The sequence below is a fragment of the Bactrocera dorsalis genome, chromosome 4, assembly GCF_023373825.1.
Source record: "Bactrocera dorsalis isolate Fly_Bdor chromosome 4, ASM2337382v1, whole genome shotgun sequence".
Classification (NCBI taxonomy): Eukaryota; Metazoa; Arthropoda; class Insecta; order Diptera; family Tephritidae; genus Bactrocera; species Bactrocera dorsalis.
Window position 1 is genome coordinate 18,640,292 of NC_064306.1, and position 26,022 is coordinate 18,666,313.

Here is a 26,022-nt window from a genome sequence, read left to right on the forward strand (position 1 = left end):
CCTCGCCTCGACTGTAGCTTCGGTATCCAAACGAATGCCGGGATACCTTACTAAACCACATCGAGGACGAGGCATTCGCATTCAGCCCTAGGATAAATGGGCTACTACTCGCAAGTAGTAGTAGCTTATCCAAGTAGCCCAGGTAGGGCTCTAGGGGCTCTAGGGGATCGCTACATTTACAATATAAACTAGCGACAATCATCATACCGAACTCCCCTTCTTTCGCTACACATATACCTAGTTGTGAAGAGTCCACAACTACGCAATCGTAGCGTGGATTATTCACAACTATTGCGGCGTTAGCTCTAAGGTCAGTGAAGACCCTAAAACCCCCAGGAAGACCCCGAACCCCACCATTGGTGGCATAGGGCTCCTGGAATAGAGCAATATCGCACCTACCCTCTACCATACAACCCCCCAACTCACACATCACGGCATAGGAGCCCTGTCAGTTAAGCTGGATGAAGCGGTGCATTGACGCAACTGGCAGCTTTGTGGCCTTCCTGACCGCACCTCCGGCAGACATCTGATCTAGCCCTAAACTCAGCCACCCTATGATCAAACCCCATGCAGACAGCGACGGGGCTATCCGGTCGCACCCTGAAGGAGAACCACTTTATGTAGCACCGACCTGCCTCCAAGAAGGCGGACATCAATTTGTCCGTACCCTCAAGGACGACATTGGTGCTACCGTTAGCGGCCACCTTCCAGGGACGACTGACCATCCTCACGTCTGTCCTCTGGGATGCCGGGCTGAAGTCCTGGAGGTTCAGCCGGAGTAGTTCCTCCATGAATTCTTCATGAGGGATCTCCGTATGGACCCCCTGGACCACCACCCGACGATCCAACTTCCGGTTGACAAAGACGTCCAACCCCACCTCCCCGAATTTTTTGTTATTCGCCACTCTCTCCCTCTCTAGGACGGAGGGAGTGCGAATAACCGCCCCACCACCCTTGATAGGCCTAACCTCGTGGATACTCACACCAAGTGAAGGACCCACCTCCTTCACTACTTTTTTAATCACCTCTTTGGAGGAAGTTGCAGGTCCACAGGCTTCGGCGTCACCGGTGCAATAGCTTCTAGCACAGGTGCTGGAGGCGCAGGCATCGGTGCCGACGGAGCCGACATTGACCCGCTCGGCGTCGAGAAGCGTCCCCCGCAACTTCCCCTAAAGGCTTCTACCTGACCGCGAAGATGGGCATTCTCGGTTATAACCGTCATCAAGAGCGCCTCATATTTTGAGCCAAGCTCCAACAGCCCCTTCGCAGTCCCCCTATCAAAACTCTTGGCCTCAAAGACCAGCTCGTTGAGCTCCCCAGTAATTCTTTTGGCAGCCGCAACATGGCTGACTGCCCCACTCCCAGCAACAACTGCTCCCCGCGAATAATCCCGCTTATTCCCGGCCTCTTTGGCACGCCCGGCACTCGTTTCTTTGCCAACCGTCCATGACCACCTTCTCTTCGGAGGCCACATTGGCACTCCCGCCACAACTCCCGCTCCCTCCCTCGCTTCCGTCCTCTTTACGCGGCGACCCCAAACGCGTCTTGCTCCGCGGTGGAGACCTTACTCCCGTCGCTCCCGATACTTCGCTCTCGCCACCCGACGTAGAATCATCCACGACAGTTGAAGCGGCGGATTCTCCGCTTCCAGCGAGAACCTTCGTCCTCCTCTTCCGTCCAGGAGGCATCTTGCTTCCCAACTAACCCTCAGTCGAACTGATCCGCTGGAGTACCACTAACGCAGAAGGCTCATGGACAGAAAGATACTGGAGCAGCTGCTCTTCAGGTGTTTGCATCTAAACGCGCTGAAAAATGCGACACGCGCGCAGGCCCGCTCAGTAACAGCGGCCACCCAAGCGGTCGATTATCGCGTGCTCGCAGTGGAACAGCCCACAACCCCAACCACTGGTCGGATAAAGGCCACTCAATTGGCCGCCGGACGGACAATGTCCCCGTAACGGTCCGGAGTCGACCGATGTGGCACTGAACCGAATCGCACCGTGGGCTAAACTGTAGCGCTGTTACGACCGTTGGTCCACACAGGAGTCGCAATTCCAACGCAGGACAGACGCTTGCATCCTTTGGGCAATCCTGTCTAGACTCTCCTAACACTGAGCCAACTAAACGCCAGATGCTCAGCACAGAACTACTGGCGGGCAGTCCAGTCAGCAAGAGTGCCAACAACACGGAGCTACACTGGAACCGTGCGAAGCTTCCGCCAATAACAACAACGTGGATGACCACGTTGTCGTATATATGGTAATAATTAAAAATATTACTCTCCCGTCAGTACACAAAAATGCACAAAACTGTGTACTCGCACAAAATCACTCGCGGTCACTAACCCACCATCTCACAAACAATTTCACCGTACCGCTACACACGCGCGCCAAGCAATAACGGTGCCAGCCAAATCGGGTAAACAAATAACCGCACAAAAGAGAATCGCAAAAATCACCGAAAAAAACACTTTGAAAAAATCGCAACGATGCGCACGCACGTCTATCCGCGTCGGCAGTCAACTAACGAATGAAATCAAAAGCTCAGAGAAAGTCGTGAGAAATTTTCTGAGATTAGGTGATAAATATGTCATATCCAATAAAAATTCAAGCAGGAATACCAAGATGACTCGCGGGCAAGTTAATATTATTAAAGAAGAAGCTACTAAAAGTCGGTTGAGCGCCTCTAAAATAGTAGCAAAATTAAATCTCCCAATTGGGAAAAGAAGAGTTCAAAATATTTTAGCTGCAGATAGATACATACGCATTTACGCATGACCATAAAATAGTCCTCCCAGAATGAGCCGTAATTTCGAGGGCGGATCTGTGATGGTATTGGGTGGGTTCTCCTACTATGGAAAGCTCAACTATGTTTTATTACGACGAAAATGGATTCGGAAAAATATATTGAGATGTTGGATGATGTTCTCATTGAGTATTAGGAGGATAACGTCGAAATTGCGTTTACCTTTCAGCAGGACAATGCCAGCATCAACGTTTCCGAGAAGGCAAAAGAATGTTTTGCTTCGCGCTCTATACCGTTGCTAGAATGGCCAGCCCGAAGTCCGGACTTAAACCCCATTGAAAATGTTTGGGGCATAATTGCAAGAATTGTGTATGCGAATGGGCGCCAGTACTTAGCCGCGCAGGAGCTAAAAACAGCAATTTTGCAGGCGTGGCGGGATCTGGATATTGGTATATTGCAAAAGTTAATTGACTCGATCCCAGCCAGAATTTTCCAAGTAATTAATAAGAATGGGGGTGCAACTTCATATTAAGAGCGCAAAATTTGTTAAAGTTTTCTGGAAAACTCTTAATTATCTAATATTTTGTAATGCGGCTAAGTAAAGTTCGCGTTTAGTTATGTTGTATTTTCAATATTTTAACTTTTTTGTTTCTGTAATACATTTGAAATGTAAAACTATTTACTTTTCTCTTTCCTAATAAAGAAATATTCTAAATTCAGTTACTTTTGACAATAACTCTTATGTTAAAACACCAAATAGCATGTGTGGCTAGCCAAAGTTTGCGCACTGTACGACCAGCGCAGAAAATAAAGCTACAGCACTTCTGTGGGCGCAGACCAGTGTCTCCCCTTAGTCGAAGACAAGCCATCTCGCTCAGTTTGGATAATCGCAAGGCAATTATATACTGCGGATTGGATCAAGTGGCTTCGTTCGAGAAATTCAAGTCTTCTGGAGTGGAAGGCATATTTCCAGCGCTTTTAGAACAGGAATAGCAGGGCCTACTGCCCTACCTTGTTCCGCTGATAAGGGATAGCCTCGCAATGGCACATATGGAGGACCGCGAAGGTGTTCTTCATACCCAAAGTAAGAAGGAAGAGTCTATTCACTAACTTAATCCTTCAGGACAATTGTCTAACTTCCTTATTATTAAAAAGTATGGAAAATATCGTAGATCATGATATAAGGTAAAACACGCTGAAAATTGCACCCCTACATGTTGCTCAGCATGCATACAGAGCAGGCAGATCACTAACATTGTACCAGATAACCTCGGAGAGTTCGCTGGAGGGAGGGGAAGTGATGCTTTGCGCCTTCCTAGACAGCGAATGTGCTTTTGACAACACATTCACAAGATCGTAGCAAGGGATCTGGAGAAAAGGAGTGTGCCAGCACCGGTGCGCAGTATGGAATTAATCCAGAATAGCTGAAACCACAGTAGGAGATACAAGGATTTGTCTTGGCACAACAAGGGGCTGCCAACAGGGAGGCGTGCTATTCCCTCTGCTATGAGATCCGCTGCCAAGGGTACACGGACGACATTGTAATTATAGCCAGAGGTAAATTCGAGGACACTCTCTGTGGCCTACTACAAGGAAACTAAACCTGGCAAAAGGGTGGTGTAGTGTGATTGAGTTGAACATCAACCTCGGGCCGTTGACGAGACGTAGGTCCCTACGCGGCCTCAGGTACCTTAGACTTGGGGGCAGAGAGATAAAGATGAACAACATGGTCTAATATCTTGGTCTCACGCTGGATTCCACTTTGCGGTGGAAGCAGCATGTTGACCTGACCTTGGTCAAGGCGACAAAAGCACTAATGGTGTGCAATCGGCTGGCGGAAAAATCCTGGGGCTGCAACCAAGGATTGTTAGATGGTTGTACACCATGGGGTGGTGGCATGGGCCTCAAAAGCTTCGCAGACTTCGGTAGGGCTCCAATTATCGAAGCTGCAACGACTAGCTTTTGCATCTGCATATATGCCCACTTATCCGACGGCAGCACTTGAAGTCATGCTTGAACTCAGACCGCTTCGTTTAGTGATCGGTCAGGTAGCCAAGGTAAGGTAATCTCGTCCCAGAGACTGTAGAGAACGGCTGAATAGCTCAGCGGAACGTAACTAGGTGCACCCCATGTGGGTGCCCGGTCACAAAGGTATAGCCCCGCAGCTTCAGTAGAGTGGGTCCCCATACCAAAAAGGAGTTGGTGAGTAGGTGAATCTTTGTGATTTAAGAGAGGGCACAATAGACCTAAGGTGGCGGTGCAATCCTCATGTAATAATCTAATTTAATATAATCTAATCTAATGTATTTAACACTAACAAATTAACATTCGTTTACTGATTTAATTGTCATTTCAATATTTTACAATTGAGATGAAGGCGCGTAAATGAATTCCGACAATTATAATGGAATAGCTTTAACTGGTTCCAGAGATGTTCTTTAATTAAGGCATAATTACTACAACGAATACCATTTAAAACCAATGTTTCTGAAGCCTTTGATATAATGTCAATGGCCTTTCTTTGAAAGACTTGTTATGGACTTGCAACCAATTTTTTTCTTTGTGTTAATTTTAGCACGCATGTTTTCTGGAGTTTTTAAGAAGTAATTTGAATTTCAACTAATGAAAGTCAAAGCGAGAATGGAAACGCTTATGGTTACTTAAAAAATAACTTGACTCTGATATATAGATATATAAGAAGTCCTATAGCACGGTGAAATCTAAATCCATACCTAATTTAGTTTTTAGTACTGTGAGCGTCAAAAATAAGTAAACAGCAGTTCTATCAATATTAAAGTGTTTATAACAACGCAATCTTTAATGCAACAATAAAAAGTTGTATTACAGAATTCAAGGCTTATATTATAAGAGTTTAACTTAGTATAAATAATAAACAAAAATTAAACACAGACAAAAATAATTCACTTAAAGTAAAAATACTCTCGTTTTTTCGCGTCAAAAAGAAGTAAACAGTAGCAACAACCGTTGTTTGTTTTTAATACTTATTTCGGCAAAGCGCCAAATATCCTTTGTAAAGGGTTATTATTCAAGAGATTAAGTGCAGTAAAACATATTTTTTATATCATTATGTTTTTTTTTTGAGGTTAAGTCGCTAAAATATCAATATTTGTAATGAGCAAGCGAACGACCACTGAAACGGTTAAAAACTCATATTAGATTTGCACAAAAAAGATAAATCTTTGCGCGAAATCGGAGAAATAGTTGGAAGACACTATTGCAAAATAAAAAAAATTATTGATAAACATGGTACACATCAGACGGTTGAAAATTTGTCACGCCCGAGCCGACCAAAGCGCCTTACTGACACTGAAGCGCGATAAATAGTACGGGAAGTAAAAACAAATCCAGCATCAAACGCTGCTCAAATATCAAAAGATATAGCGGAGACATCGGGTAAACCAGTAAGTGCCAGTACAATCAGGAGAACTCTGCACAAAAGCGGTTTGCATGGACGAGTACCACGCCAAATGGCCTATACATCAGAAGCGAATAACAGATGAACTTGAAATTTGCAAAAAAGTATACAAATCAGGCTGAAAATTTCTGGGAAAACATTTTTTATACAGACAAAAGCAAATTCGAAATATTTGAATCGAAAAAGTTTCCCAAAATTTGGAGATCCAAAAATAAAGCCTTTACTAATAAGTGTGTTACCCACACCGTAAAGCACGGTGCAGGATCGCTTATGGTCTGGGGCTGTATGGCAGCATCTGGTGTTGGGAATTTGGTTTTTATTGAATCCACGATTATCACATTGGATTATTTGAACATTAAAAAAAAATGTTGCTCAAAGCATTGAAAAATTAGGCCTAACAGGAAACTGGATCTTTCAACAGGACAAAGATCCTAAACACAAGTCCAAATTTGTAAATGAGTGGCTGTTATATCAAACACCAAAACTCTGGATAACCCTCTTCAGACCCCAGACATTAATCATATCGAGCATCTGTAGGAGCACCTTGACCGAAAAATCAGACAGAAGGCCATTTCAAGCAAGGACGACCTAAATAAGGCTTTGATTGAAGAATGGAGCAAAATCTCTCCAGAATTTACAAAAAAAAATTTGCAGAATACATGCCCAGAAAAATAAGTGATGTCCAGAAGTCCAAAGGAAAGTAAACAAAATACTAGAATGAATATTAATTTAGTTTACGTACATAGATTTTAACTTTACAGAACTCTGTTTACTTATTTTTGACGCGAAAAAACGAGAGTATTTTTAGTTTATGTGAATTATTTTTGGCTGTGTTTAGTTTTTGTTTATTATTTATACTAAGTTAAGTTCTTATTATATAAACCTTGATTTCTGTAATACAACTTTTTATTGTTGCATTAAACACTGCGTTGTTATAAACACTTTAATATTGATAGAACTGCTGTTTACTTATTTTTGACGCTCACAGTATGTTAATTTCATTTAAACTGACTTCAATCATCCCATCTAAAATTTGTTATGACAAAAATTTTCATCATATTTCTTCACCAAATTAACTAAGCTGAATTCACATTAAAAAGACGAAGTTCCGTAACTAAGAGGAAAAGAAACCGAAATTATGACATAATCTAAAGAACAAAACCGCAAATAAAGGTAAAGTTATTTGAAGCCGAAAATGAAATGAAAGAACTAATATTGTCATAATACAGTAGCTACCACGATACAAGTAAAATGTGAATAAAATTAGCTACATTGATGAACATTCATTTGGTTCTGAAATATATGTTAATAAACTTCAGAGTACCTACATAATTAGTACTAGGAATATGCATGATAGTTGCAAATATGAATATACTGTACCTCTTTTCAATATCCTCCAGATCAATATTGACTTTCTTAATCCTTTTTTCTGCAGATATTAAATCATTTTTACAATTCAAGAGCTTTCGTTTTCGATCCTCAACAGATATTTCTTGTAGTGCTGTAATTAATTCATCTCGTCTTCGAAATAGATTGTTGGTTAATAGGTTGTCTAGCTTATTTTTTACAACTTCTAATTGCATTCTTTGTGTGAAAGCTTCTTTATTCTCCTGATTTAATTTCCTGATGTCATCATTAAGTTGATCTATTTCTCGTTGATCTTGTACCGACAAACTGGATAAGAGTTCTTGCTTAAGCTCAGCTTCCAACCCAGCTTTTGTGCTATTCATTGCTTCTAAGCTAGCTTTACATTGAGTAGCAGATCTTTCCCTGGTTGATCTATATTTTTCAATCCTTAGTAATTCTTCTTTCATCAAGCGAATTTCACCTTGGAGTTTTTCAAAAATATCTTTAGTTTTTCCTTGTTTTGTTTCTGTTTTCTGCATTTCCGAAACGACTGAATTTATATTATTTTCTGTTTGTTTGATTTCATTTCTTAGTTTACTTAACTCTTTTTCAAAGTCTCGTATTTGTTGTGTATATTCGGACCGTTTTTTTTGTATTTCAAGGCGTGATCGAGATGTATTAAAATAGCCACCTGTTAGAGATCCTTTAGAGGATACCTGATCGCCATCCAAAGTAACACAATCTAATCCAGTGCTTTTAGCTAATTCCGTTGCTCTTTCTAAATTTCTGCATATTAAAGTTTTTCCAAATATATATCTCAAAGCTTTATCATGCTGTTCGTCGTATTTAAGCTTTGAGAGCATGGGAATAGAATCTGGATCATCCGGATAATCATGTATTTTTACTTGCAGTCGATTTAGAGGCATAAATGTAACTTCTCCAGGTAGCTTAAGTTTGTTCATTTCTTTTAAAATTTGAGTTCCAACTTTGTCTGACTCAACAATATGATGAAATAATCTATTGCCAGCGGTCACTTCAACTGCTGTATATATTGTCTTATCACAACTGAAATTTTCAATAACTGGTCCATAATAAGATTTGGCAATTTCATTAAAAGGAGAACCACGCTCAAAAAAATTATCCAATACTTTGCGAACGGAATCTCGACCGTTTAATATAGGTTTACCTGCCATACTTCTGAGTGCTTGGTCAGTTTTAGATAATTCTTCCTTGTGTGTTTGCAGTTGTTGCGTCATTTGTGTTTCTTTTCTCCATAATTCATTTCTCATTGCTTGGTAATGATCTTTTGTTTTTTTCAATTCATAGTATTTTTTGTTGTGATCATCTATTTGAAGTCGCAGTTGTTCAAGTTCGTTAGAATGCTCTTCAATTTTTTTGTTTAGATCTGCTTCAGCATTGCTATCTTTTTTTAAATCTTCCATCAATTTCGAGTTGTGATTAATTTTATCTCTTATTTGCTTACTTAGAGATTTTAATTCATTTAAAATCCATTTATCTCTTTCGTCTCTTGAGGAAAACTGGGACCCCCGCCCTTGCTTGGCATATAACTCATTTCTTTTTTGCTCCTTAAGGGATAGCTCTCGTGAACATTCTTCTTCTTTACGCTTCATAGCTTCATATTTTGGTTTAACGTCATCCAACTCTCGCTCTTTTTCTGCTATGGTTATTTTTAATTTTTTTAACTCTAGATCGGCTCTTTCTTTTGATTTATTGTCCCCTTGAACTTCATCATTAAGATCGATTATAATAAGGTCAAGCTTTGTTTTTTCACGTAGCAGTTGTTGCTGTTCTGTCAACAACACAGATCGTTCTTCTTTCGTTGAGATAACGTCTTTTTTTGCATCTTTTAAACGCTTCTGAATTTCTTTTATGTTTTCTTGAGCTTTCTGAATTTCGACGTTATAAATTTTTTTCTTGTCGACCGATGATTTCTTTTGTTCATTCAAATCATCCAATGCCTTTTTGGTTTCCTTTAATTCAGTTTCGTGTATTATATACTCAAGCAATCGCCTTGCTTTATCCCATTTTTGATATTCCTTCAACTCTTCCTTCTCTTCTTCTAATGTTTTCAATCGTTCTTCAATAGTTCTGAGATACTCTGAAATTTTTTCAAGTTTGCCTTCAGTTTCTCGTAAAATATTTAGCGACTCTTCTTTTCGTTCGTCATATACTCGAGTGCCAGCTACTTCACGCAGTAATTTTAATCTATATGAATCAGCTGCTGTAGCCATTTGATTGATTTTCCCTTGCTTGACAATATAGTATGGATTAGAGTTTGAAAATCCAGCAGATTCAAGTAAATTCACAACTTCTGTTCTGGGAACTACTTTTTTGTTTAAAAAGTATTGATCTTTTTTAGAACCAATCACTCTTCGAAGGTATATTTCTTCTTTGTCTATCTAAAACAAAAAAAAAAATTAAATACTTATAACTGTAGATGATAACGAATTGAATACAAAAAGCTAAGTTTTGCCATAATAAATAAAACTAATATAAACTAACTATAAACTGACAACAAATGAATTGAGCAATAAATTGCCACCGAAAAGTATAAGAAAAGGAGCAGAGATCACTGACAAATGTTGTAACTAACCCAACTGTTTTTGATATTACGATTTACAATTATTTTCGGTCAAAGTTTAATTCGTAGCGCCAACAATTAAAACAATGTAATTTCATAAAAAGTAAATTCACGGAGGATGGAATCATGTGTACAAAATCACGCAAGTGAGGAAAGTTCTCTGACCGCCATTCACTTGGGAGTGGCCAGAAACGATTCTTTTACATATGACTCAAGCAGCTCACGACTTCCGGTCTTTGACCAAGTATCCTCTGGATAGCCTAAGAACATCCGTTTGAAGGTGAGCTAAAGTGAGAAGGCGAAATATCCCCGACAAAGGGTTGTGCGCTGGGTTTGGGACCCGCCACGTAAAAAAAACATCCCCAACGAAAATTAACAACCAGCTTCGGATGAGAGACCCCCCTTTTGATGACGACCATGGAAAACGTAATAAGGACTACGAATTGAGGGCATGCACCTGGAATGTCCGGTCCCCTAATTGGGAAGGTGCCGCTGCCCAGCTGGTTGATGTCCTCGTGAAAATAAAGGCTGACATCGCCGCCGTCCAAGAAATGCGATGGACGGGACAAGGACAGAGACGAGTAGGTCCTTGTGGCATTTACTACAGTGGCCATATAAAAGAGCGAGTTAAGGAACGTTTCATTTCTCAAAAAAACCAAAACATCTTTGTTTATGTCGAACCACGCATAAACAAATAGTGATAAGCAATTCCAATATATGGTGTGAAATAGAAATGGTATCACACATAAGAAGTGTTATCTCCTACACGCTATTCTCTCGGGACTGTTTGTAACGACAAACAATCGACTGTAGATAGTGTGTCTATCTTCAAATAACATAGCAGACTGCAAATAGAAACTAGTACCATAAAGTAGTATAAATAGCACTAAATTATCAAAATGTATTTAGTCTTAGTTTTGTATTAATAAAGGAACTTGCCCTGACGGTGCAAAGTACATACAAAAGTGAATCAATTGTGATTAACTGGGGGCTCAACCGGGATGGCCCGGTTATTTGCTATCCAAAAAGCGATTTTTCTGAAAGGAATAAATCAAAAAAATTCCACGGGAAGTAGGACTTCCAGCACTGAATGCCTGAAAAAAGTGCAGAAACAAATGGCAATGGATATAAGTATAAGTCATGGCCAGTGGCGAATTCAGCAAGATTCACAACAGACCCTGAAATAGCGGACAGCGACAATTCCTGAAAAAGTGGAACAAGGTAAAAAAAGTGTAGGTCCTGAAACAATAGATACTACTTTCACCAAGATTCGCAATATACCCTGAAACAGCGAACAACTTTGAATCCTGGAAAAGAGAATACAAAAATACCACACTCCCACCAAGAGGAGACACCAGCATTACTACAAACCAAATTAAAGAATGAAAAAAGAGAGTAAACAAATATCAACAAAGAAATCTTTGGGATCAATCTCAACAACGACAATCTCCATCAGTCCCAATGGACGTGGATCGACTTTGTCATAGAAAAAATTCAGCAATTGTTAAATGACGGAATAACACAGCCAATAATTCCAAAAGAAGGCACCGAAACCAAGGCAAGCCAAAAAAGAAAATGGTTGTTAAATTCTAGAAAATTAACGCTAATTCAAAACTAACTAAAAGAAAACTTCAATGAACCCACGAACATCGATAACATGACATATTACAATCATCAACGACAACTCAGAGAAATAATACACAATCAACACAACGAAAAACTTGAAGAACTCCGTATCTTTTCTTCAAACTCAATCTACATATTCAGCAATATCCAAACACTCTCAACATTTTTGATACCTATTGAAGAAAATCCAGTACATTTTACGTTCTTCATCATAATGGGATTCCTTACTTTAGTAGTTACCACTTACGGTATGGTACACCTCTGCCGCTATCACGTAAATAGAAGAATGCTTCACAGACAAAGGCAAATTGACGAGTTATACGAAGTCGAAATAAAACGTCTTCAACAACAACAATTTGTAGCAGCATAGCGAGGACGCTCCGTTTTTAAGAAGGAGGGGAGTTAACGACATAGCCTCGCTCCGGGTCACACACACACACTCACATACATCTTATCTTTTAATATACATCCCGAACGAACTATGTAAACCGATGATTGACATGTACTATCAGTCGAACAATAGAAATGGACTATTGTTACAATACCAACCAAACATGCATTATCAAGAAATGCATTCTCAACATACAAACGACAAACATCTGGCAATGGGATAATCCACTGCGATAACCACCTCCGCATCTCTTCTACTTGTATAACAAAAAAGTGATAGCAAGATAACGGATATCAAATTACAACAAAGAAGTTTCAAGCAGATAACAGCAGCCGCATTTCATTAGTATAAATAGCTGTAAGATCTTATATTAAAATTAGTTCTTAAGAACATCAATAAAGGCACGCATTTCGGCGTAGAAATAAAATTGGTTTCTTTAACTCATATCGTGTAAACGATATTAACTAGCGCAAGTTTTGTGTGGGATTCGTGGTGGGGGAGAGACTCCGTCGCCGAGTACTATCATTCACTCCGGTGAATGAACGTCTAGCCACGATCCGCATCAAAGTGCGGTTCTTCAACATATCGCTGATTTGCGCCCACGCCCCGACGGAAGAGAAGGACGATGTGACCAAAGACGCCTTTTATGAGCGCTTGAAGCGCACTTATGAGAGCTGCCCCCGCCACGATGTCAAAATCGTGCCGTATCTTTGGCACTATGGTCGGTAAATTCTGCCTCCATGAGGAAACATCCCCAAATGGGTGGTGGCTGATCGACTTCGCCGGGGCCCGAAATATGGTTATCTGTATCAACTCGGTATAAGGGAACTGTGGGACGACATTTCAAACTCCTTACGTACAGCTGCAACCGAAACCATTGGTATTCGGAAAGTGCAAAAGAACAGCTGGTACGATGAGGAGTGCCGTGTCGCAGTGGAGAGAAAACAGGCTGCCTACCTCACAACGTTACGAGCGACCACAACCCGTGCGGGATGGGATAGATATCGAGAGTTGAAGAGGGAAGCGAGACGCATTTGCAGACAGAAAAAGAAAGAGGTCGAAATGCGTGAGTACGAAGAGCTTGATAAGCTGGCCGACAGGGGTAATACTCGAAAATTCTACGAAAAAAATGCCGCGACTAACAAAAGGTTTCAAGACCTGAGCATACTCTTGTAGAACCCCCAAAGGTGATCTAGTCACCGATGCCCAGAGCATACTTAATTATGGAGGAAACACTTCTCCAGCCTGCTGAATGGCAGTGAACGCACAACGCCAGGAGAAGGCGACCCCAATTCCCCAGTCGATGACGATGGAGCAGACGTTCCATTGCCCGACCAAGAAGAAGTTCGAATAGCGGCGGGGCCGACGGATTGCCGGCCGAGCTATTCAAACACGGCGGCGAAGAGCTGATAGCATGCATCAGCTTCTTTGTAAAATATGGTCGGACGAAAGCATGCCCAACTGACCATATATTCACCACCTCTTCGTCGATTTCAAAGCTGCTTTCCACAGCACGAAAAGCAGCTACCTTTATGCCGCGATGGCTGAATTTGGTATCCCCGCAAAACTAATGCGGCTGTGTAAACTGACGTTGAGCAGCACCAAAAGCTCCGTCAGGATCGGGAAGGACCGAGGCTTCAGTAAAGGCGACTCCCTATCGTGCGACTTCTTCAATCTGCTGCTGGAGAAAATATTTCGAGCTGCAGAACTGAATCGAGCAGGTACAATCTTTTATAAGAGTGTACAGCTGCTAGCGTATGCCGATGATATTGATATCATCGGCCTCAACACTCGCGCCGTTAGTTCTGCTTTCTCCAGACTGGACAAGGAAGCAAGGCAAATGGGTCTGGCAGTAAACGAGGGCAAGACGAAATATCTCCTGTCATCAAACAGTCAGCGCACTCGCGACTTGGCTCTCACGTCACTATTGACAGTCATAACTTTGAAGTCGTAGATAATTTCGTCTATCTTGGAACCAGCGTAAACACCACCAACAATGTCAGCCTGGAAATCCAACGCAGGATAACTCTTGCCAAGAGGTGCTACTTCGGACTAAGTAGGCAATTGAGAAGCAAAGTCCTCTCTCGACGAACAAAAACCAAACTCTATAAGTCACTCATAATTCCCGTCCTGCTATGTGGTGCAGAGGCTTGGACGATGACAACAACTTATGAGTCGACGTTGCGAGTTTTCGAGAGAAAAGTTCTGCGAAAGATTTATGGTCCTTTGCGAGTTGGCCACGCTGATGAGCTGTATGATATACGACGACATTGACATAGTTCAGCAAATTAAAACACAGCGGCTAATCTGGCTAGGTCATGTTGTCCGAATGGACGACAACACTCCAGCCCTGAAAGTATTCGGCGCTGTACCCGCCGGGAGAAGCAGAAGAAGAGGAAGACCTCCACTACGTTGGAAGGACCAAGTGAAGGACCTGGCTACGCTTGGAATATCCAATTGGCGCCATGTAGCGAAAAGAAGAAACGACTGGTGCGCTGGTGTTAACTCGGCTATAATCGCGTAAGCGGTGTCTACGCCAATTAAGAAGAAGAAGAAGAATTTCACAAAAAAATGTGAATAGTAATTAAAATGAATATTAAATTTGATTTAAATTACAATAAGAAAAATGTTAGGATCAAAACTGATGTGCTGCGCATAAGTAAGAAGCTTCATAATGACAGAAATCCATTCGAACTTCCTTTCACCAAGTAAGCCAAAATTTGTTTGACAATTAAATATATTTTAACGAATATGTATTGCAGATTCATAAGTTATTCTGAGGAATAATTTTATTTTTTACTAAATGAGATGAAGGAACGTTACCAAAAACTCTCCATTTCCTTGCTTTCGTTAGTGGAAACACTAAACAAATTGTTCTATTTATAAATTGTTCTTATTGTAAATGAAATAGTTATTTTATCTATTTTCTAGTAATATTTTTCCTAAATAAATTCATTAATGTTTAACTACAACTGCTTGTTAGCAGTTTGAAACTTTTAATTCTCTAGTCATTCCTACTGACACAGAATTGGAAACCATAATACCAAAAAAAAGTTGTTAGGTAACACTCAATATACTATATTTTATTTGCGGTCAGCGAAAAATTTACTAAAACTACCGTCAAATAAGTTATACACATAGCTAATGAAGTCTAAGTTCAACAATTAAGCTCAAGTTTAAAATGCAAAAACAACAATTAAGGAAAGAATAACCGAACATTTCGTACTCTTGCAACTTGTCAGCATCCAAACCAGGGAAATACCTTCAGGTTTGTAAGTTGTAAGGAGTCGAGGGCAAGTTTACCACATTAGGCACAAAGATGCACGGTTATTAGAAAAACACGCTCCCTAAATTTTATTTATTATGTTTTAGCTCATTGTCCGGAATGACCGCCAGTATGCTTTCATGGGCAAATGCATTTTTCCGAAAAGGAAGAAGTCGCATGGTGCCATATCTGGCGAATACGGTGAGTGGTTAATGGTTAAAATATATATAAAATAGTTTTGGTCAAATAATCGGTCACAAGCATCGATCGATGAGTCGGCGCATTATCGTGCACCAAACGCCAACTTTCATCTTCGCGGTATTCGCCGAATACGAAATGTGATAAATCGATCATTTGAAGATGTTCAATTCCATTTCCATGAATTTCAATGATGGTTTCGCCTCATTTTTAATGAATTCACGCACAGTTTCGATGGAATTTCCGGTGTTAACGGATTTTGATTGGCCCACATGTTGACCGGCATTTATAACATTGAAACCACTCGTGCACTCTGCTACGGGATAGGCAATCATCGCCATAAACTTGTTTCATCAATTGAAACGTGATGCATCGGGCACTTGCTTCCCAAAAGCAGAATATAAAAGATTTTGTATTCAAACAATGTGAGAATAATGTTTAAATATATAACTATAAACCTCAGAAATTTCGTTGTAATCAAATAATTTCGAAACGTTCAGAATGTTGGAAAAGGTCTTCGGTAATAATTGCTTGTCACGAGCAATTGATGCTTAAGAATCGACGATTAACAGTTGGAGACATCGGCATCGTTGGAATATCGGAAGGATCAATGAAAATCATTTTGAAAGATTATTTGGGCCTAAGAAAAGTAACACTAAACTTTTTCGATAAACGGCGTTGCGTTAACGTCTGTGAAACAATCCTTTACAACTACCATCAAGGATGTCATGAAACGTATTATTACTGTCGATGAGTCTTGGATCTATTTTTACGACCCGGAAACAGACGATTAATCGGCCGAATATCGTGGCATAGGTAATGCACTGTCGCATACTGAATTGATTCTTCGTACGTTTTTCGCCAAATTTGTAACCAATATCGCGCGTTGACGTTTGGCTAGGAAAACCGTTTTGAGTGCACTGAAGACATTAATCGTGAATCGCTCATTTAAGGCTATTTCCGAAATTGACTTTAACAACTTTTTGAGGATTGAAAAAGCGGTAGCACAAGGGTATTAGGGCCAAGGAGGATTATTTTGGAGGGGGGCGACATAGAGTTTGAAGAATAAATTAAAAAATTTAAAATTATAAACAAAGTCTTACTATGTTTTACTCATAGTAGTAGGCATAATGATAATAAGTTTTTGATTTTGTCTTTTTTACTATGTATATTTAGTTTTGTTTCCTCAATCACATATGCATGTAAATATGTATGTATGTATTTTTATACACATATTTTTGAAAGCATAGTCAAGCTTACCAAGTAATTTGTTAGCTACAACGTACGTTGTAGTATTTTTGAAAGTCAAGTAGTATTGTATTTTTAAACTATTTTGGTATAAATAATTAAGTAATTAATTACATACATATATACTGATTTGGGTCTAAAAGATGAGTTTAATATTTAACATATATTCTCATTAAGATACATTTTAATAGATTATTTCCCATTTATGGATCCATCTTGATGTTAATTGGCAAATAGAAGAAGCGTATATTGTTAAATAAGCCTGAAATTTAGTAGTATATACGAAATTTTGTTTCTAATTGATTTTATGCTCATAAAGGGTGATTTTTTAAGAGCTTGATAACTTTTTTTAAAAAAAAAACGCATAAAATTTGCAAAATCTCATCGGTTCTTTATTTGAAACGTTAGATCGGTTCATGACATTTACTTTTTGAAGATAATTTCATTTAAATGTTGACCGCGGCTGCGTCTTAGGTGGTCCATTCGGAAAGTCCAATTTTGGGCAACTTTTTCGAGCATTTCGGCCGGAATAGCCCGAATTTCTTCGGAAATGTTGTCTTCCAAAGCTGGAATAGTTGCTGGCTTATTTCTGTAGACTTTAGACTTGACGTAGCCCCACAAAAAATAGTCTAAAGGCGTTAAATCGCATGATCTTGGTGGCCAACTTACGGGTCCATTTCTTGAGATGAATTGTTGTCCGAAGTTTTCCCTCAAAATGGCCATAGAATCGCGAGCTGTGTGGCATGTAGCGCCATCTTGTTGAAACCACATGTCAACCAAGTTCAGTTCTTCCATTTTTGGCAACAAAAAGTTTGTTAGCATCGAACGATAGCGATCGCCATTCACCGTAACGTTGCGTCCAACAGCATCTTTGAAAAAATACGGTCCAATGATTCCACCAGCGTACAAACCACACCAAACAGTGCATTTTTCGGGATGCATGGGCAGTTCTTGAACGGCTTCTGGTTGCTCTTCACCCCAAATGCGGCAATTTTGCTTATTTACGTAGCCATTCAACCAGAAATGAGAAATGATATGTAGACCATAAATCGGACGTAAAGCGCGAAACACATTTCGAACCGAACACTGATTTTGGTAATAAAATTCAATGATTTGCAAGCGTTGCTCGTTAGTAAGTCTATTCATAATGAAATGTCAAAGCATACTGAGCATCTTTCTCTTTGACACCATGTCTGAAATCCCACGTGATCTGTCAAATACTAATGCATGAAAATCCTAACCTCAAAAAAATCACCCGTTATTTCAAACCATGTTTCAATGGGAAATAGCAAAAAAAATTCTGGCAGTGGCCGTACTCCGCCTAATAAATACAGAGTGTTTGTAAAACGCTTTCATGTTTCTTAGCAGCATTTTACAAGTTAATAAATAAGAGGTAACGAAAGATTGCGTTTTTTACTAGTACTTGTAGTTGCAGTTACAAAATCATTTTTTATTAATTAGATGGCATATTTTCTAGAAACTAAACCATTTCTTTTTTCAGTATATCTTTCAGTTACTTTTGCAAAAATTTTGAGTTTTTTCTAATTTGTAGTTAAAATATTTATTTGAAATGATCATAAAAATTATAATTTTGTGTTGAAAAATAAGTATCATTTTAGATCTAAATATTTAATCTATTTTCATGGCTTAATAAAATGAGTTTCGAAGCTTTATTTCATAAAATGTGAATCAAGCTTCTAACAGTTTTTCTATTCGAGACAAAATCAGTGACATCAACTTACATACTAATATATCATGCTTGAAATAAACAAATAATGGCGTATGTTAAATGTAATTATTCCATTTCAAAATAGTCTAAAAATTATGTATACTTACAGGAACTCGATTATCGCTATTATCGAAAATTATTTCAACGTATGCCGAAATGACCCTAGCGCCTGTTCCTTCATGCAAAAGCGCCTGCCTTTGTTCAGGACGCAGGTGAGTAAATTCATCACTCAGCACAAACTGTATTGCTAAAAAAGAATAAACATTTAAATTCAACAACAAAAAAATAATGAAAACATAAACATATCAATTGGAATTAACCATTTTTATCAATGAGTTTCCCTCATATTGATATACATAATTAATTTTTAATACATTTTTTACTTGCTGTAATAATATAAAGCAATTATAAACTTATGTACATTCGCATATTACGTCGTCAGAACTGCATCTGAACATGCTATCGTCTACTCGTTGTCGTCCAGTATGACAAAGGAGGAATCATCCGTTGGAAAGCGGGAAAAGTCCTAAAGCAGTCTAAAAATTTTTAACTTCAGAACAAAACTCATCAGTTGAGTATACAGTACTTGAGTACATACATATAAATATAAACTGTCATAAGTTACTAAATGTATATGGTATTACAAATTTTTCGGATATTTTCAATATTCGCTATTAGCCGAAACCGTGAATAGATTACAACCACATTTGGTATATGTAGGTCAGAACTTTACGTAGTTTCATTATTACATTTTGCTTTCTATCCCAAATTGTTATACTCTCGCAATATGTTACTACAGAGTATAGTAATATTTTTGTTCACCTAACGGATATAAATGAGCAGGGCAAGACGAGTTGAAATCCGAGTGACTGTCCATCCGACAGTTCTTAGTAAGTTTAATTTACATACATATATCATAAACGACTACTGGTTGAGTCGTAATCATTTCAGTATCTTCTCGGTCCGCGTGGAAATGGGTGAAATCGGATAGTAACCCACACTCATGTAACGATTATGTTAAAAGCTACTTAAGGGGGAGGATACCTCTAATACTGCCAAAGAAAGGCTATTTTTTTTCAATTTTTATTATGGGCGGATAAAAACAAATTACATCCAATTTTTTTGCATATACATATATTAAGAGGTATTATTGAACTACCAAATAAAAAATATTTTATGTAAAAAAAAAAAACCAAATGGCGGAAATATCAATTTGATTGACGTGTTTTGCGGCCGTCAACTTCCTGGCTAGGTTTTTTATCTAAAACAAAAAAGTAAATGTTTTTTTAATCATGAAGCTTTTATCAAGTGCATAGTAGAAGGGATTTGAGAATTTCGAAACATTGGGGATGTAGGCCTGGATTTTCGTTTTGTCGTTTTTCGACATCAAATTAGTTAAAAAACTGTCAAAATGCCATTTTTTGCCAGAAAAGCGCTCTATCATGCACTTAAATATAAAATCTATATATGTATGTATATAAAAGAAAGTTGTTGTTAGTTACACCGTTTATAACTCAAGAACGGCTGAACCGATTTGGGTGAAAATTGGTGGGGAGGTAGCTTAGAACCAGGGTAAGGACAAAGGATACTTTTTATCTCTTTATGTCAAAATTTAATACAACTCATAAATACAAAAATTATATTTCAAATCATAGGCATTTCTTCAAAATTCATGTTTGTAGGAATCATTTGAATATTTCATTTCATCAAAAAAAAAAAAAAAATAAAAACAACCTCATATCTATCTACATATATAAGGACTGTCCCGTAAAAAATTTACCCTTTCATTCCTTAAGATTGTGACGTACCTGTTTATGGCATTAGTCTCAATGGAGACTTGTTTTTTTCTATATAATCTGACGATTAACAAAATGTATAACATTTGGTGTCAAGACTTCAAACTATTAAGATGTCTAGCAATCAAGAAAAAGTGCGCGAATTGGTTTTGTCCACTTACCTGGAAAATCCAGAATTAAAATATTCAGTTATAGCTAAAAAAAACTGGAGCATCGGAAAGTACTGTCAAAAGGGTTGTTTCGCATTACAAAAAGGGTGTACCTACTATACGAAAAAAAGGTTCGGGTAGAACACCAGGTGCAGAAAGAAATTTGGCAAAAAGAGTGAAGGAAGTTTTTAAGCAAAATCCCAACACTTCAGTACGAGATGTTGCTGTTAAAGCAGGTACCTCTAAAAGTACTGTACAAAGGATAAAGTGTGATAGTAAGCTAAAGACATATAGAGTTCAAAGAGTGCCAGATCGTTCCGATGAAAAGCAATTGGTTCCTCAAAAACGAGCTCGAAATTTGTATGAAGGATACCTAACAAAATTTGACTGTTGCGTGATGGACGACGAAACCTACGTTAAGGCAGATTTCAAACAGTTACCGGGGCATGAATATTATACCTGTATGAAGAAGGGGCAAGTACAGAGAAAATTTAAGGATAAGAAAATTACCAAATTTCCCAAGCAGTAAGTATATGGTTTGGCAAGCGATATGTACTTGCGGTTTGAGAAGCAGTTTTTTTGTAACACAGGGCACAATCAATTCAAAAATTTATATTAGCGAGTGCCTTCAAAAACGTCTTTTGCCATTTATACGCGAACATGAGGGTACTGTAATGTTCTGGCCTGATTTAGCAACCTCTCACTATTCTACAGCTACCATGGAGTGGTATGAAAGCAATAATGTCAATATTGTTCCAAGAAAAGCGAATCCACTTAATTGCCCAGAGCTTCGACCTATTGAGAGATATTGGGCTCTAATGAAATCGAATCTCCGGAAGAGTAAAGGTACTGCAAAAAATGTACAAGATTTTAGAAATAAGTGGCGAAGGTCGTACGGTACTATCGATGAAAACACTGTACAAAACATAATGAAGGGCCTTAAGAAAAAAGTAAAAAATTTTTACAGAAAATAAATACTTGTTAAATGTTATTTATAATTTGTAATCTCTATAGTACTCATTAATAAAAAATAAAACAAGACTTTGAAAAAATTCTTTGGTTTTCTTGTTATTAATGAAAAACGAAGGGTCAATTTTTTACGGGACAGTCCTTATATATAAAAGAAAGTTGTTTTCATGTTTGTAGGAATCATTTGAATATATGCGTAAAATTTTAAACAGATTCTTCCTCAAAAATAATACAATTGCTAAGTATCTGGAATAGTAGAAAAGAAGTGCAACCAAGTATGCAGTGAAAAAGATTTTAACTGGCTCGGTAATCAGTCATTGAGTATGTATTATACCACGTGCATCCCAAAAGACTGATGTCATAACCTTTCCACGCCTGAGAACCGGTTTATCATGTGCAGTCCAGTAGAATGACTATCGATTGGACTCCAGTTGCACACCGACGCAAAACTTCGGTTTTATTACGACTAAAAAACACTCAAACACTTCTCAGAATCTGTTATTCGTCGTTTTTGTTGGATTATGAACTTACGAAGCACCCACTTTGCACAGAGCTTTCGCCTCTTTAAGCTTAGCAAATATCTCTTCATCGGTGAATTTCCCTGAGCCCAAATTCAACAGTATTTTCCTCCAAAAGGCATTGATTTAATAATACACGAAATGGCCTATGATCCATTTTTTTGAAAACTAACACAAGTTGCTTCACAGAAATGCTATATCTCATTAACTAATAATTATAATCCAACTAATAGAAATCATATAGATGGTAGTAGTAGTAATATTATAAAATATTCGGTGTAAGCCTATGAAACTTCGGGACTATATTTTTTAATAATTTTTCAATTGTTTACAGCGACAAAAATTTTAATTTTTTGAAAATTCTAAAGGTATCTCCCCCCTTAATGCACTATAACTCACTATGTAAATACCCCAGAAGCATTTTATTTCACATTCAAAATGGTTTGGAAGAGCTTCATATGAGCTAGTATAAAAATTAGAAAATGGTCGTGTCACCACTTCGCTTCAGGCGAAATTCAAATTTAAATAAAATCTCTATAAACCAAATTCGCTAAATAACACTAATTTGACTATTACAATGTGAAAATGGGCGAAATCGGAATGCAACCACAATTTTATGCATCTTTCACTTTGCAGTATACAAATCAAACACCAATAAAGTTATCGGAATAAAACTTTCGGTCAATATGCGAGGCATCTTAATGAAAATCAGAGATTTTAAAGGAAATATACATATGTGTGTTGTATATTTATTTAAGGAAAGTTCTAACTGAATAATTTACCAAAATTGATTTGCAAAATAATAGTTGATTTTTCAAAAAGTTGACAGAATTGACATTGTCTATTTATACATTAATATGATCAATATAACATTAAAGAAAATTTTATTCAGTATTATCTGGAAAATTAAAATTTTAAAATTAATTGAGAAATTAAAAGAAAAGAATTTGGAACTTGGATATTTGCAAATGGATTGAGATATTTATTTAAAAAAAAAAAAGGTTGGAAATTTGAAAATTAATCGAGAAATTTCAAAAACAAAAAATTAATAAAAAAACGAAAGGAGTAAGACAAATGTAAGAGCGAAATGGATGATTGAGATTTCTTATAAGCAGAATATGCTTAAATACATATGTATGTACATATGTATGTAGATAGATATGTACACTAGGCATCAAATGAAAGTATAAATTTCACAGACGTTATTTCAATGCAGTTTTATTAAAATAAACAATTAATAATTCATACATTAATATAACATTTACATAGGTATTTAAGTAACACATTATAAATTAATATATTTTTTTCCCGGAATAGAAAGAAAAATTTTGTTCCACTTAAAAAAAAAGGAAGGGATGTCTCAATCACTGCGGCAATATTGCAAAGCATTATATTCGACGCAAAAATGTGGCAACTTTTGCAAATGTCAAGCGTTCAGGCAACTCAAATTTTGACATTTGACAAAATGGCAATCAACAAAATTTATGATGGAAGAAATGAGGTAAACGAAATCGCTCTTTATTTTTGTTTATAACTAATTATTATCATTAATTGTGTATACTAATGAATACGAATTTTCCAGCCCGAAGCTAAGTCATACCTTTACCAAGCTTCTCGTGAGATGCAGGTTCGAAATGGAACACGAATTGCCGGCGGGAAAACGTAAGAAGTCGGTACTATGGGCAGAAGTTGTCAACAAAATGAGCTTAGTCAATGCGGATGTTCCACAATTGAAGGACCTTATACAACGAAAATTTTTAAATTTATTTGCGACATACAAACGCATAAAGAAGCGAAACGGGCAGACTGGGAGAGAGGCAACAAACTGGGAGTTCTATGAAGAGTTTGACCACGTGCACATAAGCGGCATTCCATACAACCGCCAGCCAAAAACCTTCAAGGTTATAACGGGTGATTTTTTTGAGGTTAGGATTTTCATGCATTAGTATTTGACAGATCACGTGGGATTTCAGACATGGTGTCAAAGAGAAAGATGCTCAGTATGCTTTGACATTTCATCATGAATAGACTTACTAACGAGCAACGCTTGCAAATCATTGAATTTTATTACCAAAATCAGTGTTCGGTTCGAAATGTGTTTATCGACAAATTTTGTTCAGCGATGAGGCTCATTTCTGGTTGAATGGCTACGTAAATAAGCAAAATTGCCGCATTTGGGGTGAAGAGCAACCAGAAGCCGTTCAAGAACTGCCCATGCATCCCGAAAAATGCACTGTTTGGTGTGGTTTGTACGCTGGTGGAATCATTGGACCGTATTTTTTCAAAGATGCTGTTGGACGCAACGTTACGGTGAATGGCGATCGCTATCGTTCGATGCTAACAAACTTTTTGTTGCCAAAAATGGAAGAACTGAACTTGGTTGACATGTGGTTTCAACAAGATGGCGCTACATGCCACACAGCTCGCGATTCTATGGCCATTTTGAGGGAAAACTTCGGACAACAATTCATCTCAAGAAATGGACCCGTAAGTTGGCCACCAAGATCATGCGATTTAACGCCTTTAGACTATTTTTTGTGGGGCTACGTCAAGTCTAAAGTCTACAGAAATAAGCCAGCAACTATTCCAGCTTTGGAAGACAACATTTCCGAAGAAATTCGGGCTATTCCGGCCGAAATGCTCGAAAAAGTTGCCCAATGTTGCCGCGGTCAACATTTAAATGAAATTATCTTCAAAAAGTAAATGTCATGAACCAATCTAACGTTTCAAATAAAGAACCGATGAGATTTTGCAAATTTTATGCGTTTTTTTTTTTAAAAAAGTTATCAAGCTCTTAAAAAATCACCCTATATAATGAATAGCGCTGACGTATGTGAAGTGAGTGGGGACGAGAAGACTGACGACTACTTTCATTAGAGTCGTCAGTCTTCTCGTAAATAATAATAATTACCCTCCTCCCGCCCAACCGACGCGAGGGGCGCAATCCGCGAACGAGCGGAATTAGCCGAGTCATAAAAGGCAAGAGAGTTTTAAGCGTTGCGATCTTAAGCTGCTCAGCTACAGAAACAAAAATTTCAACAGCCAAAATTAAAAATTAAATTAAAATTTATAATTTTTAAATGTTACTTGTTAAGATTAGATAAAATAATTTTTTTAATGGTAAAGAGTGAGTCTGTTAGATCAAATGTGCTGGAATGAGAATTGAAATCATAATATGTATATACGGAATGGTTCGTTTAACTCAAAATTTGTTCCAGAAAATTTTAAAAGTAAGGGTGTAAACTGCCTGGTAGAGCGAGCGGGAACGTTAAAATTAATATCTGATGAGAGAGATGGGCTGGGCTACAGACTGACCCATTCATGAGTTTTACAAGAAATATTATACCAAGCATCTCCCTACGACTAGCGAGTGACGGGAGATTTATAAGTTTTAAACGGTTAGTATAAGAGGGAAGATTTAAACTGGAATCCCAATGCAAATATTTTAAGCCAAATAGTAAAAATTGTTTTTGAAGGGCCTCTAACTTATCCGAATGGACTTGGTAACTAGGGTTCCAAACCACAGATGCATACTCTAATACAGGCCTCACCAGAGATGTAAAAAGAATTTTTGTGGTAAGCGGATCTCTAAATTCTTTAGATCAACGTTTAAGAAAACGAAGAGCGCCTTAGCTTTAAAAACCGTGGAAGATGCGTGAAGATTAAAATTGAATTTGGGGTCCATAGTTACTCCTCAACAAAACTGCATACTTGCTCCAACCTAAAGTTTTGTATTGCGTATGAAGTAGGCTCTACAGCTCTACATTAAAAGCACATCGTTTTACAATTTTTAAGGTGCAATGGCATGTCATTTCTATCACACCGAGAAACTATGTAGGTTGTTTAAGTCTGTTTGCAACTGACACCTTTCGCTGTTTGAAGTATACGTTTTAAAAAGTTTTACATCGTCAGCATATAATAAAAATTTTGAAAACCTAACAACAGATGATATGTCATTAATAAATAACAAGAACAGAATTGGACCAAGATAGCTACATTGATT

At 38.0% G+C, this 26,022-nt stretch overlaps 2 protein-coding genes across 3 annotated transcripts in view; one reads left to right on the forward strand and one right to left on the reverse strand.

Annotated features, from left to right (window-relative positions):
• Positions 1-26,022, forward strand: part of LOC125778137 (uncharacterized) — a 598,414-nt gene that overhangs the window by 82,654 nt on the left and 489,738 nt on the right. The gene's annotated exons all lie outside the window — the stretch shown is intronic.
• Positions 1-26,022, reverse strand: part of LOC105226807 (structural maintenance of chromosomes protein 3) — an 89,785-nt gene that overhangs the window by 46,893 nt on the left and 16,870 nt on the right. Inside the window, exons 3-4 of one of the 2 annotated variants that reach the window (XM_049454608.1) lie at positions 18,695-18,834; positions 7,562-9,948 (exon numbers count right to left, since the gene is read on the reverse strand). In XM_049454608.1, coding sequence (XP_049310565.1) covers positions 7,562-9,948; positions 18,695-18,834 — 2,527 coding nt within the window. The remainder of the gene's footprint in view (positions 1-7,561; positions 9,949-18,694; positions 18,835-26,022) is intronic. The other variant, XM_049454609.1, reaches the window with a different exon arrangement.